Raw genomic sequence first — 14,469 nt, forward strand, 5'->3', positions numbered from 1 at the left:
TTGAATGAAAAGAGACAGTACCTGGCTGTATTTTGTACCTTTAACAACGCTCGAAAAATTTGCAGGCGGCCAAACAAATCGAGAATATAGAAATATGAAAATCTAAAAGCATGGGCATCTTGCCTTATATGGAATGCAAATTATGGAATGTACATTAAAGCGGGCTGCAAGTCAAAATAAAAATGTGGAGAATTAATTTAAAAACCATACCAGTTTCTTAGCCTTCTTTTCCAGGTACATGAACCAAGGTTTTGATTTAAACCTTATTTTTTACATATTTGAATAAAATAGCACAATATTTAATACTGCCCGCTCTACTGAAAATATATTAAGTCGTACATATTTTCACATAGAAGTTGCGGGCTATATTTGATCTCCAGCTGAAATTGGCATCTACCAAATATGGTTGGAAAAGCCATTGGTTGGGTTGGGTTGGGTAGCCCTTAACATTATTGTAGTTGTTTTTTTTTTAGATAATTGATTTTTTCTTTTAGAAAAAACATAAATTTATGATATCAATTTATTGGTTGGCTCGTTGGTTCGTTGCTTTCGCTTAGAAATCATAATTTCTGTGTGTAAGAGTCTGCAAATGAAATCATAAAGTCGTATAATGTTGCTTATCATCAGTAAGACAGTGTATAGACATGGGTATTAAAAGATACAGTTGCTTAAAAAAATATGTCTGTGTTTATTAAAATAGTTAATAGATTTCTGAATTATGAGTCTCTGTTCAGCTGAATATAAAAATTGCCAAAGTTCTTTTTAACCAAAACCTCGTCTAGCAACAACTAACTCATCAAAGTACTCATTTTCATTAGACAATAAACTAATTGTTTAATAGCTTGTTCAGTTCGTTTTGTTCACATTAATATTTATTTTAGATTATTAATATTTATAGTTCGCGATTGTAATTTTCGCAATTTGCGTAAAATTAAAAAATATATCGTTGGTATAGGGCAGGCCACTCGGCCAATATAGCATAGGAGGGGAATGAAGATGCCAACTTCACACTTTCTTCATCGCCATAATTTCCAATATAATGTGCAGAGACTCCTAGTTGGAACAGTGGAAAATCAAAATCGCCACTCTCCGTCTAAAGGTTTATAAATTAAATATTTTTAAATTATGCATTAACATTTGAACAAAAGCTCTTACCAAAATTTCCATAACGAAGTTTACGGGGGAACTATCATTGCCGTATGTGAGGTAGATATGATATGATAAAGGTGGCGCTGGTGGGTTCTCAAGATAACTACGTAAAAACGACCAGTTGCTTATCTTCACACCTTCATAGGGTTGAATAAACAAACTCATGTGCGAGGGACCTGTTAAATTAAACTCAAAGCGCACAGTGGTTTCATTAAGCACGGTTTTGCTAAGCAATTCCAATTTCGATGATGCTGGTGGTTCGATGGGTTCAGATCGCGGCAACCATTTGCTTTGTAATCTATTCTGTGCATAGCGATAATCGTACAACGGCATGCCACACATCATGTGGGTCTCGCAATTTGATTTGATGCTAACCAAGCCAGTCAGATTTGGGCCCCAGAAAGTCTCTTCTTCACGTCGATCCTGAAAACTAAACAGGTAGCCAGACTCGTCCTTACTGAGAGTACCATCGTACTCGTAGAACTTGTTTCGCACTTCCTGAAATGCCATACAGATATTTAAGATGGAATAGTTAAAGTCGGGGAACTATATGAGATACTAACAAGATATGCCACTCGCTGTCCATTCGTCTTTGGTCGAAAGGGGAATCCGATGTGTGTGAAGCTGGCTAAGTACATTGCCACAACTGTGATTGCAAGTAGACAGTACACCACAAAACTTGGACGTCGAAAAGTATTAATAAGTGGGACCTGTAGATAGGACCAGTTAGAAGCTTAAGAAGTGGAAGAGATGATGAGTGAACATACCAAGAAACCAAAGGATAGCACCGTTCCTGCTGCTGCCAGGAAAGCGATATGTGTGTCGCGAGTAGCGGAACTGCCTGCCCGACCACCTATTGGTACTAGCACAATCACAAATAAATAAAAGATGTAGCTGCTATATAGAAATGGAATAATCTGTCCCGCCTTTAGCAGACCCGTCCAGGCATATCCGCGATCGTGCAGAGTAGTCAATAAGTTGAAAGCCAAGGATATGACGTAGAAAATAAGTGAAATTAAGAAAATATATGTAGATCGCAAACCAAATAATGTGAAACCGAATATCAAAAGAGCCAGGATAACTGCATGAGCATGCAGTGCCAGTTGCAGATGGTAAGATGTCGATATTTTATCCTGTACGCAAAATACATTAGAAAATTGGGACCAAGTAGGCACGATATTATAAACTTACGTTGCGTTGGAAAATATAGTAGATTGTTATGGGTAAACTGAGGCCAATGAGTGAGGGGCACACAAAAAGACCAATCACCAACAGCGGGGAGCTATAGTAAGTGAGCGATAGTCCCAATTTGTCAAATACATATGCCACCACTATAGGAAGAGCCAATCCAAGCACAAAGGAAATAAACTGGATGGTAAGGACCAATAGACCCCAGAGCAGCACATGGGAAATGGATACGTGCGAAACATCTGCGATGCGCCAAATAGAAACGAATACCAAAATGAGGGCTGCTCCGGCAGCGCTGCAGTTCAAAATAATTCCCGTAGTCTCTGAATAATGGATGAAGCAGAGTCCCAGAAAATCGAAGAAGACTGCGTGGCCAGTTTTGTGTGCCTGCAAATTCAAAAATTTTAAGTGCGAATGTTAAAAATATATAAAATTTCCGGAATCAAGTGTGTACCTCTGTATCGCGCAATTCAGAGGCATTGGCCAAGCCTCGAACCAGACTTAGGACGTTGTCACCGGTGTTCTGCAAGGATTCACGAGGAATCACATCGATCAAATCGTATTTTGTGTGGTAGACAAATCCATTGATGCACTGAACCATATCCAAGCCTGTGTTTAATGATATACATTATCAATATTCTTATTTAGGCTGAATTATGAATTTCACCTGGGATGTTGCCATACAAATTAAACTGTCGAAAATCTGTATCCGATGGAATAATTCCTGATTGGAAGATTTCCTCAGCCATGGTCGTAGCGAATGGATGTTTGATGTATTTCTTGTAATACTTTCAAAGTGTATGACTGCTTAGAACTACATTCAACTATTTGTTTAAAGTAACTTACATTTACCAGCCATGGGTGGTTGGGGCCACTTTGAAGGAGAATTTCGCGACCTCCACTACCTCCGGCATCGAGGTTAACGACGGCCCTGCGATTGTTTGTATTTAGTCTAAATTTGCAGTCCTTTTTTGAAAATAGACTCACTTGCAATTTGGTGCCCATTTGTGTTGAGTTACGAAACCATGAGAAGCTTGCATCATACCTTCTTCAGCTCCATTGAAGAGAAAGACAATTGGATGCTCAAATGGTTGATTTGTTGTCGCAATAACCCGCAAAACTTCTAACATCGTGACTACCATGAAGCCTGCATCACCGGCAGACGGGGTAAATGGCTTGGAATCAAAGTGGCTATTGACAAGGAGATAGGTCTCGGCTGTAGAATTCTTCGGAGTCAATTTCACAGCAATATTTTGAACGCCTTGGTACATGCTAAGCATTGTACTATATGGGAAAGAACCAGAGGCTTGTGATACGTCAACTTCCATATCGAAGTAGTCTTCCAGGAGAACTTCTTCGATTTTTGCCAGCTCGTTTAGAATAAAGTTAACTGCCTCAATCTCGTTCTCCTTACTGCCAGTCAACTTGGTACCAATATTTGAAAGAGTGTAGAGATTCTTGTAGGCACGCTCCGCAATGAAAACATTCTTTTTCACATCCTCCATTGTCAGAGCCGTGGGTAACCGATAGAAAAATGGTAAAACTACAGCAAAAAACAAAAGTACCCAGAAGAGCAGGAATCCGCTCGCATAGTACCAAGGTACTTGGGCCTTAACCTCCTTTTTGGACACATTTTCGGGAGCTTCGTTAGGTTCATCAGAGATCTACATAATGTGTAATTAAGAATTGATTGACACAAAGTTAATACCGAACATTTCCAGAAAATAACTAAATGGGTAATAAAAGCCCATTTAATATTAATACAAATATTTACAGTGTAAGTCTATTGAGAGCTAATGTCACATCGAAAATGGAGTTTTTTGAGAAGGACGGGGCAAAATGTAATGCGAATTTAATAATATGATGTAGAATCCCAAACACAATAGATCACAAACTATCCACTTCAAAGTCACTGGTTGTTGTTTTCGAGATACCTTTTGTATAAATTATTCAGACTTCTCAAGGGTATACCGAAATAGTTTTGTGTACATTAAAACTGCGTTTGAAAAATGTTGTTTATATAAACATAAGCAAAAACATAAACATTTATACATTTATACATCGCTCAATTTTTGTACACTTTGATTGAGAACAGGCTTCGTGTCACATTTAATTACTGATAAAAAACAAGTATGCCGAATATTAATTTCATTGCTTTCACTTGATTGTGTTATCGCTTGATACAATATTTAAATTCAGAGATAACTAACAATTAATATGTCGCCAAGGGGCGTGTTTATGAGTTATATGTGGTTGTAAATGTATTCGATTCAAAAGCACACCTTGTTCTGACATGATTCAAACCGAGTTCGAATAGCGCGTAACATCTCATCAAGACGCCCACAAGTTAACTGATCCCTCAGTTTGCTTAGTTTAGACAAGACAGCTTCGGAATCCATCTTATCTGATATTTTCAGCATAGATTCTCTCTCTATATTTTAAAATGCTCGTTTAACTTTTCGGCTCGCGGCTCTTTCACTTTTGTTTTTTTTTCTTAGAACGTATTTCGACGCGTTACGTAAGACCGCACTCTATAACTGATTCTTCAAATTGTGCACTCTTTATAAGCAGCCTAAGCAGCAGTGTATCCTATTTACTCTACTCTATTTGTCTAGTAGTGCCTGGTTAGTACACATTTTTCTATTTAATTGCTGTACTATTTCCTCGTGGAATTTTGTTAGCTGGGGAAATGTTTTGCGTGCTGAGGTTAATGTTTACTTTAACAACGACTTGTTTAGCTTAACTGCCCAACTGTGAATAATCTGAACAAATAGGAAAATGATATAATGAGGGCTAACCCACGAGCCCTATTTATTTATGGGAAATTAAGGTCTAAACTTCGTAATCATCTTGTCATTGTTTATTCTATTTAGTATGTCAAAAATAAATATTTGTAATCATTGTATATATGCACATTTATTTATTGCATGTATATTGAATGTTTCTCTTTCGCAACTTCAATAATTAAAAAATGTATCGTTCATAAAGTGCAGGCCACTCGGCCAATATAGAATAGGAGGGGAATGAAGATGCGAACTTCACAGCTTGAGCATCTCCCTCATTTTCAATGAAATGTCTCGACGCTCCAAGTTGGAACAATGGTACATTAAAGTCGCCATCAGGTTTCTACACATAATAAAAATTAACGAATTAGTTTAAAATTGGCATATGATTGCATATCCAAAACGTATCTTACCGAAATTTCCAAAAAGAAGTTTAAGGGGGAACTATCAATGCCGTATGTGAAGTAGATATGATATGATAAAGGTGCCGCTGGTGGATTCTCAAGATAACTACGTAAGAAAGACCAGTCGCTTATTTCCACATCTTCATAGGGTTGAATAAACACACTCATGTGCGAGGGCCCTGTCAAATTGAACTCAAAGCGCACTGTGGTTTCATTAACCACGGTTTTGCTAAGCAATTCCAAACTTGAAGATGCTGGTGGTTCTATGGGTTCAGAACGCGGCAACCATTTGCTTTGTAATCTATTCTGTGCATAGCGATAATCATACAACGGCATGCCACACATCATGTGGGTCTCGCAATCCGATTGTATGCTAACTAAACCAGTCAGATTGACCTTTGTGCCCAAAAGTGGTTTTTCTTCTCGTCGATCCTGAAAATTAAATAGGTAGCCAGACTCGTCCTTACTGAGCGTACCATCGTACTCGTAGAACATATTTCGCACTTGCTAAAATTGTAATTGTATATTAAATACTAGAATTACTAGGAGTTAGCTGTTATATATGACACTTACCAGATATGAAACCCGCTGTCCGTTGGTCTTGGGTCGGTACGGGAAACCGATTTGTGTGCTGCTGGCTAAATACACAGCAACAGCTGTGATTGCAAGCAGAGAGAACACCACAAGACTGGGTTTGCGGAAAGCGTTGATAAGCGGGATCTGTGTCAATAAAAAGCATGACTGACTTATGCAGCACTTATCAGCAGAAGTAGGAGTATACTTACCAAGAATCCAAATGATAGAACCGTTCCTGCTGCTGCCAGGACAGCAATATACAAGTCCCGATTGGTCGCACTACCTGAACGACCGCCCATTGGTGTAAGTACTACCACGAATATATAAAAAAGGTAGCTGCTGTATAAGAAAGGAATTATCTGGCTCGCCTTAAGCAGACCGGTCCATGCAAAACCACGATCGTGCAGAGTAGTCAACAAATTAAAAGCCAAAGATATCACGTAGAAAATCAGAGGAATAACGAATATATATGCAGAACGCAAGCCATATAGTGTAATGCCAACGGCTAGAAGAGCCAGGATGAGCGTTTGAGCATGCAACGCCAGTTGGAGATGATAAGCTGTTGAAATTTTTTCCTAGAAGAGGGAAATTCATTAGACAGTGTTTGTTTTTCTTATTACAAGATTATCAACATACGTTGCGCTGGATACCATAGTAAATAGTTATAGGCAAACTGAGGCCAATGAGTGAGGGGCACACATAAAGACCGATCACCAACAATGGAGTGCTATAGTAAGTGAGCGACAGTCCCAAATTGTCAAATACATATGCCACCACTATAGGAAGAGCCAGTCCAAGTACAAAGGAAATAATCTGGATGATTATGACCAATATAAACCAGCGCACCACGTGGCATATGGATATTCGGGAAACAGCCGCCATGCGCCACATTGAAACGAATATCAAAATAAGGGCAGCTCCGGCAACGCCATAGTTCAGAGATACTCCTGTAGTTTCAGAATAGTGAACAAAGTAGAGTCCCAGGAAGTCGAAGAAGACGGAGTGTCCACTCTTGTAAGCCTATAAATTGAATTTCAAAGCTGGAATACAATTTTGTAGCAAGATGTTATAAGTCGGATGCTAACCTGTGTATCGTGCAGTTCGGTTGCATTTGCCAAGCCTCGGACCAGACCAAGAACATTGTCACCGGTGTTTTGCAAGGACTCACGAGGAATCACATCAATCAAGTCATATTTTGTATGGTAGACAAATCCATTAATGCACTGGGCCATGTCCAATCCTAAGTTCAATGATTTATTATACCAATATTGTTATTTGGGCTGAATTATGAATCTCACCTGGGATGTTGCCAAATAAATTAAACTGTCGAAAGTCTGAATCCGACGGAATAATTCCAGATTGGAATATTTCTTCGGCCATGGTCGTAGCGAAAGGATGTTTGACGTAATTTTTGTAATACTGTTAAAATTGATGAGTGCTTAGAAATCCTTCCAACTTATTCTTGTTAAATAACTTACATTTACAAGCCATGGGTGGTTGGGGCCACTTTGGAATAGAACTTCCCGACCCCCACTACCAGCAGCGTCAAGGTTGATTACGGCCCTAAAGGATTAGGTGTCAAATTTGTGGTGTGCTGTGAGTGGTAAATAATATTGCTTACTTGCAGTATGGCGCCCATTTGTGTTGAGTTACAAAACCGTGAGATGCTTGCATAGCACTTTCTTCAGCTCCATTAAAGAGAAAGACTATCGGATGTTCGATGGTTTGCTTTGTGGTTGCAATCACACGCAGGACTTCCAACATCGTGACTACCATGAAACCATCATCACCGGCAGACCAAGTAGCTGGCTTGGAGTCGAAGTGACTGTTGACGAGGAGGTACGTTTCGCTTGTGCTACCTTTCGGCGTTAGTTTTACAGCAATATTTTGAACTCCTTGGTACATGTTTAGCATGGTTTTGTATACGAATGCACCAGATGCTCTTGACACGTCAACTTCCATCTCAAAGTAGTCTTCCAGGAGAACTTCGTGGATTTGTGCCAGCTCGTTTAAAATAAAGTTTACTGCCTCAACCTCGTTTTGCGTACTGCCTTCCAATTTGTTACCAATGTTAGATAGTTTATACAGATTCTTATAAGCGCGTTCTGTTATGAATACATTTTTCTTTGCGTCCTCCAATGTAAGAGCCGTGGGCAACCGATAGAAATATGGTATCACAACAGCGAAAAAGAGTAGTCCCCAGAAAAGCAGAAAACCACTGGCAAAGTACCAAGGTACTTTCAAAGTTGCATCCTTTTTAACCACATTCTCAGGAGTTTCGACAGACTCTGCCAATATCTAAGTAAAATGAACGATTGAAAACTAGGGAAGTGATAATCTTAGAAATATATTTTGTATTCCTTACTAGCTTCTGCTTGTCTCCCATTCTGTACTTATTCGCTGATGTGAAACCGAGGTTTACCAAATAAGAACTACTGAGCTAATGCAAAAGCGGACCGCTTTTATAGTTGTTAAAAAAGTAATCTTAAAAAAAAGAGTTTTAAATGCCAATTTAAATATAATCATTTATAATACCAATCCATTGATTGCTTAAACACAGTAAATGTACAATTAAAGCATATAAGAGTGTCACAAAGGTTTTCAATCAAATCATGTATGAACGTCAGATTATAATCGGAATGATAACTATCATTCGTTTGAGGGTAGTTTAATATGTTTAAGCATAATTATTATGAAAGCTATTGAATGTGGTTAGAACTATTGCAGAATTCTCTTAGAATAGCAATTGCTATCATAAACTTTGGCTTACCTGCCAGGTTTAGTTCACTTCCTTACTTTTCTTCACTTTTCCTATGATTTTTTAATGGTATCAGAACAAATATGTAAAATTTTGGTTAAGCTAAAATCTCGCTTAGGATTTCATAATTTTTCGAAATACCCCTTTGCATTTTACAATAGACCTATTGTTTAATGCTTGCTCTCCTCGTATACGCGTGTGTGTTTAATGATGTGCCGATATCAAATAATATCGAATAATATAATATTATTATGTTGATTGAAGATAAAGTGCGAGTGTATTACTTCTTTAAATGGGTGGGGAATTACCAATCATGTCGCTACGACAAGTTCATTACACCTATATGTACTTGCTATTTATACCATGAACCCATTAAAAATGGATATAAGGGTATATTGTATTTGTGCAAAATCCAAATGTATGTAACAGGCAGAAGGAAGCTTCTCCCACCCCATAAAGTATATATATTCTTGATCAGCATCAATAGCCGAGTCGATCTAGCCATGTCCGTCTGTCTGTCCGTCCGTCCGTTCGTATATATGAACGCCGGGATCTCAGAACCTATAAGAGCTAGAGACTTATAATGTAGATGCTCCTAGTTCCCGCGCAGATCGAGTTTGTTTCCGATAATCGATAACTTGCTCCGTTTCCAAGCAATCAATAAAAATCGATATCGATATCCTGTTTTTTGGGCAATTTTGGTAAATAATAAGAGCTAGAGTCACCAAACTTGACATATAGCTTCTAAAATAGAATATATATATGCATTTGATGTTGGAAGAAGAGGGTTCAGGGTATCCCCTAGTCGGGAGCTCCCGACTAGAACCTCTTACTTGTTTTATATGAAAATATTTTAATCTTTTAGAGTATTCAGTCAGTATTCCGTTCTTAAATTATTTTTTCTTTATACCAATTTTTAACATCTTTTATATTACTTTCGGTACCACCGCAATGTTAAAATTGTTATTGCTAGCTTTCATATCTGCTGATATGACTTAATTATATTACGTCTAGACTTAAGAAAAGTGAAAACGAAAAAGTTATCTTGGTGATGCCGAATTTCATTGTGTCTAAGTTGAAGCATAATTATACCTACAGTTCTAAACATATAATTGCTTGATCTTTCAGGGAAATAATATGTTTAGCACCTGTCAAATCTTACGTTTTTAGTTCTTCAACATATCTACATATCTGTCGTACCTCCTTCTAAGCCTAATGCTCTGATAAACTGATTTAGCTTTCAAAATGTTTTGAAAACCAAAAGGGTATCCAAAAACTGTATTATTTGCAATCAATTTGAGTTTATATGCAAAAACTGATAAGAATTGTCTCACTGATTAACTAGAAGATACCCTCTACCCAGAGGAAAGGAAATGTCTTATTTTTCTTCCAGAATGTTTTTACCATTTTTTAACCATTTATAATTGGCACAGGGTATAACAATTGAACCCTGTCTACTTTTCTTTGTTTTTCTTTGAGTTAATTATCGCCTTGTACACAATTTATATTTATGGTTAAATAGCAATTAATTTGTCGTGAAGGGGTGTGTTTATAGCATCGAATGATTGCGACTGTAAACAGTTTTAGTGCACACCTTGTTCTGATCTAAATCAAAGTGAATTCGAATAATGCTAGTCGTCTCTTTAAGGCAAGTACTTATGTGCATATATCGATTTATTTAGATTGGAAAACTCTGCTTTCCACACCCGTTGTATGGCAATCTAATTAACTAAATTCATTTGTTTGATTGTACGTATGCATATATATATGTTTGTGTGTCTATATGTCTATTATCTTTTATACCAAAAACACAAAATCAGACAAGATTTCCCTACGCAACAAATTTAAAAAATTTCACGTAAGACAAGCCTTTTGCCCAGTAATATACATGTCTGCCCTTCTGGTTTATATATATTTTCATTTTTCTCCGTGAAGTATTTCATTTTTTACAACAAAAACATTTTAGGTACATTAAAAATTAAAAAATATATCGTTGGTATAATGCTGGCCACTGTGCCAGAGTTGCAAATGAGGGGAATGAAGAGGCGAACTTCACACTCTGGGCATCACCTTCATTTCCAATATAGTGTCTGGAAACACCCAGTTGGAGTATGGGGACATTGAAATCGCCGTTCGGTTTCTGGCAAATACAGAAAATTTTAAATTAAATACGAAACCTGTATTTTATATCATACCGAGCATTCCAAGAAAAATTTCAATGGGGAGCTGTCAATGCCATAGTTAAAAGAGATAAAGTATGGCAACGGTGGCGTTAAAGGTGTCTCAAGATAGCTATCCAAGAAGGACCAGTTGCTTACTAAAACATCTTCATACGGCTGAATGAACAGTCTCATTTGGGGGGGACCCTCCAAATAGAAGTCGAATCGGACCGTGGTGGAATTAAGTACGGTTTTGTTTAACATCTCCAATTTTGTTAATGCTGGTGGTTCAATAGGTTCCAAGCGTGGCAACCATTTGGCTTGAAGTCGATTCAGAACGTAGCTTGAATCATATAATGGCATGCCGCACATCATGTGCTGCTCACATTTCGATTTAATGCTAACCAAGCCTGTCAGATTTACGTTTGTGTCCAAGAGGGGTTTTTCTTCCCGGCGATCCTGAAAATTAAATAGGTAGCCAGACTCGTCCTTACTGACAGTACCATCGTATTCGTAGAATATATTCCGCACTTGCTGGTAGGACAGATGAATAAAATATTAGAAGTCAGTAAATAATGTGAGATACTCACCAGATATGCAACTCGCTGTACGTTGGTCTTAGGCCTGTAGGGAAAGCCTATTTGGGTGCTACTGGCCAAGTACATTGAGAGGCCAGAGATAATAAACAGAGTGAAAATTACAATGCTGGGTCGACGAAAAGTGTTGATTAGCGGAATCTGGGAACAACAATAATAATAGGTGATAAACATGAACACAAAGAACTCATTAAGGTATCTTACCAAAAAGCCAAACGAAAGAACCGTTCCCACCGCTGACAAGAGCGCAATACTTAGGTCCGGATTTGATGAACTGAATGAGCGACCACCCATCGGAGTTAGAACCACAACAAAGAAGTAAAAGAGGTAGCTGCTGTATAGGAAAGGAATTATCTGGCTTGCCTTAAGCAGACCCGTCCAGGCATAGCCACGATCGTGCAGAGTAGTCAATAAATTTAAGGCCAGAGATAACACATAGAAAATTAGTGGAACAACGAATATATACGCAGAACGCAAGCCAAATAATGTAATACCAATAGTTAAAACAGCCAGTATCACGGCCTGAGCATGCAATGCCAATTGGAGATGGTAGGCGTTTGATATTTTATCCTGGGGATGGAGAATTCATTAGAAAATATGACTTACATTTTACCAGATTATAAACTTACATTGCTTTGGAAAGTATAGTATATTGTTATGGGCAAACTAAGGCCCATGAGGGATGGGCACACGTAAAGACCGATCATTAGCAACGGAGTGCTATAGTAAGACAGCGATATTCCCAAATTGTCAAATACATATGCCACCACTATAGGAAGAGCCAGTCCAAGTACAAAGGAAACAGCCTGAACGATTAGGACTAATATAAACCAGTGTACGAATTGGGAAATGGCTAAGTGGGAAAGAGCTGACATGCGACACTGATACGGAAACCAAAACTAGGGAAACTCCGGCAACGCAAAAGTTTAAACATATTCCGGTAGTTTCTGAATAATGGATGAAGTAGAGTCCCAGAAAATCGAAAAATATAGCGTGTCCCGTTTTGTGTGCCTAAGAGTTTAAAATGATTAGGGTGTAGTAGCTTTATACAACAATTTGGGAATACCTCTGTATCATATAATTCGGTTGCATTTGACAAACCTCGAACCAAACTAAGAACATTGTCCCCTGTATTCTGCAGGGATGCAAGAGGTATTATGTCGATTACGTCGTACTTTGTATGGTATATAAATCCATTTATACATTGGGCCATGTCCAAACCTATGAAAACAAATTGTGAGATAAATTAAATCATATCATTATAGTTTGAAACTACCCCATCGATAAACTTAATAAGAAAATTCCATTTACCTGGTAGGTTGCCATACATGTTAAATTGTCGAAAGTCTGTATCCGATGGTATTGTGCCTGATTGGAAACCTTCTTCAGCCATAGTTGTAGCGAATGGATATTTAATAAATCTTTTGTAGTACTGTAATATTATTGTTGTTTAATGGTATTTACGGCTCGAAGTACTTTCAAAGATGACTTACTTTTACGAGCCATGGATGATCGGGTCCACTTTGGAATAGAACTTCCCGACCGCCACTACCGCCAGCGTCAAGATTAACGACGGCTCTACGATTTTGGTAGATAGGTTTTAATTATTGTTAAACAGCGATGATGACCCTTAAAACGTACTTGCAGTGTGACGCCCATTTGTGCTTAGTTATAAAACCATGTGAAGCCTCCAAAGCGCCTTCTTCAGCTCCATTGAATAGAAAGACGACAGGATGCTGGATAGTTTGCCTTGTTGTCGCAATTACACGCAACACTTCCAGCATCGTGACTATCATAAAACCTGCATCACCGGCAGAGGGAGTAGCTGGCTTCGAGTCAAAGTGACTGTTGACGAGAAGATAGGACTCGCTTGTGGTGTTTTTAGGTGTCAATTTCACAGCAATATTTTGAACTCCTTGGTACATCCTAAGTGAAGTTTTTAATGCGAATGCGCCAGAGACTTGCGATAAGTCAATTTCAATATCAAAGTAATCTTTCAGCGAATCTTCCCTAATCTGGTTCAGCTCCTTTAGAAGATATTGTACGGCCTCAATTTCATTTTCTCTACTGCCAAGCATTTTGGCTCCTATATTAGACAAAGTGTACAGTGTTTTGTATGCACGTTCCGCTATGAATTCACTTCTGTTTGCGTCCTCCATTGTTAGAGCCGTGGGTAACCGATAGAAAAATGGTATTACTATTGCAAAGAAGAGGAGTCCCCAGAATAGCAGAAAACCACTCGCAAAGTACCAAGGTACTTTTGCATTCGCTTTATTTTTGACAGCATTTTCCGGAGCTTCGACGGATTCGTTTAATATCTGCATCATTTTTGAATTGAGAACTGAAAATGTCTTAAATTGACGCCATAAATTGTTTTGCTTACTAGTGTCTCCTTCTCGCCCATGCTGTCTTTCAAAAAATCCGATCTATTGAAGTTAGTCCGACGATTTCCTACAAATAACTGCTAAGCCAAAGTATATGTAGGCTGATTTAAAGTGACCGGGAACGTTATCTTTTTAATACTTTTGTGAAATATAATAGCTATTAACTTATAATATTGATTTGCACTTATTGCTTTCGAGGGCTATTCGAAGACAACTTAAGAATACAGAAAAATAATGGGATGTAATTACCGATCAATTTACACATTGGGTACTATTTTATACTTCTTATAATAACTAGATAAAATAATTGACAATAGTGTTTTCTAAGAATCGCATAATTGTGATTAAGCTAAACCATTTAATGGAAACTTGCAACTCATCAAACTGCCTGTTAACAATAGATTTATTGTTTAATAGTGGATATAAATAAATGACAAAAAATTGTGTAGGATCATTAATATTATATTTGTGT

At 37.9% G+C, this 14,469-nt stretch overlaps 3 protein-coding genes across 3 annotated transcripts; all 3 read right to left on the minus strand.

Moving 5' to 3' along the window:
• Window positions 1–860: 860 nt before the first annotated feature.
• On the minus strand, window positions 861–4,666 carry LOC115761042 (endoplasmic reticulum metallopeptidase 1-like). Its single transcript, XM_030702657.1, has 10 exons — window positions 4,620–4,666; window positions 3,325–4,001; window positions 3,184–3,268; window positions 3,005–3,125; window positions 2,792–2,946; window positions 2,341–2,724; window positions 1,917–2,282; window positions 1,713–1,859; window positions 1,156–1,647; window positions 861–1,093 (listed from the first exon to the last, which is right to left on the minus strand). Exons 1-10 carry the CDS (start codon window positions 4,662–4,664, stop codon window positions 932–934), a joined length of 2,634 nt encoding a protein of 877 aa, XP_030558517.1. The 5' UTR covers window positions 4,665–4,666; the 3' UTR covers window positions 861–931.
• A 626-nt stretch (window positions 4,667–5,292) lies between these two features.
• On the minus strand, window positions 5,293–8,502 carry LOC115760901 (endoplasmic reticulum metallopeptidase 1-like). Its single transcript, XM_030702468.1, has 10 exons — window positions 8,466–8,502; window positions 7,722–8,398; window positions 7,579–7,663; window positions 7,399–7,519; window positions 7,186–7,340; window positions 6,737–7,120; window positions 6,310–6,675; window positions 6,098–6,244; window positions 5,534–6,031; window positions 5,293–5,463 (listed from the first exon to the last, which is right to left on the minus strand). The coding sequence occupies exons 1-10, from the start codon at window positions 8,484–8,486 to the stop codon at window positions 5,302–5,304; spliced, it is 2,616 nt and encodes an 871-aa protein (XP_030558328.1). The 5' UTR covers window positions 8,487–8,502; the 3' UTR covers window positions 5,293–5,301.
• A 2,334-nt stretch (window positions 8,503–10,836) lies between these two features.
• Window positions 10,837–14,017, minus strand: LOC115760690 (endoplasmic reticulum metallopeptidase 1-like). The gene is given in 11 exon segments (XM_030702156.1): window positions 10,837–10,998; window positions 11,054–11,551; window positions 11,608–11,754; window positions 11,818–12,183; window positions 12,243–12,492; window positions 12,494–12,624; window positions 12,680–12,834; window positions 12,925–13,045; window positions 13,107–13,191; window positions 13,255–13,931; window positions 13,997–14,017. Coding segments are annotated over 11 exon segments (2,613 nt in total).
• Between the last annotated feature and the right edge of the window lie 452 nt (window positions 14,018–14,469).

Source organism: Drosophila novamexicana, unplaced genomic scaffold (genome assembly GCF_003285875.2).
Source record: "Drosophila novamexicana strain 15010-1031.04,08,12 unplaced genomic scaffold, DnovRS2.1 tig00000462-arrow-pilon, whole genome shotgun sequence".
NCBI lineage: Eukaryota > Metazoa > Arthropoda > Insecta > Diptera > Drosophilidae > Drosophila > Drosophila novamexicana.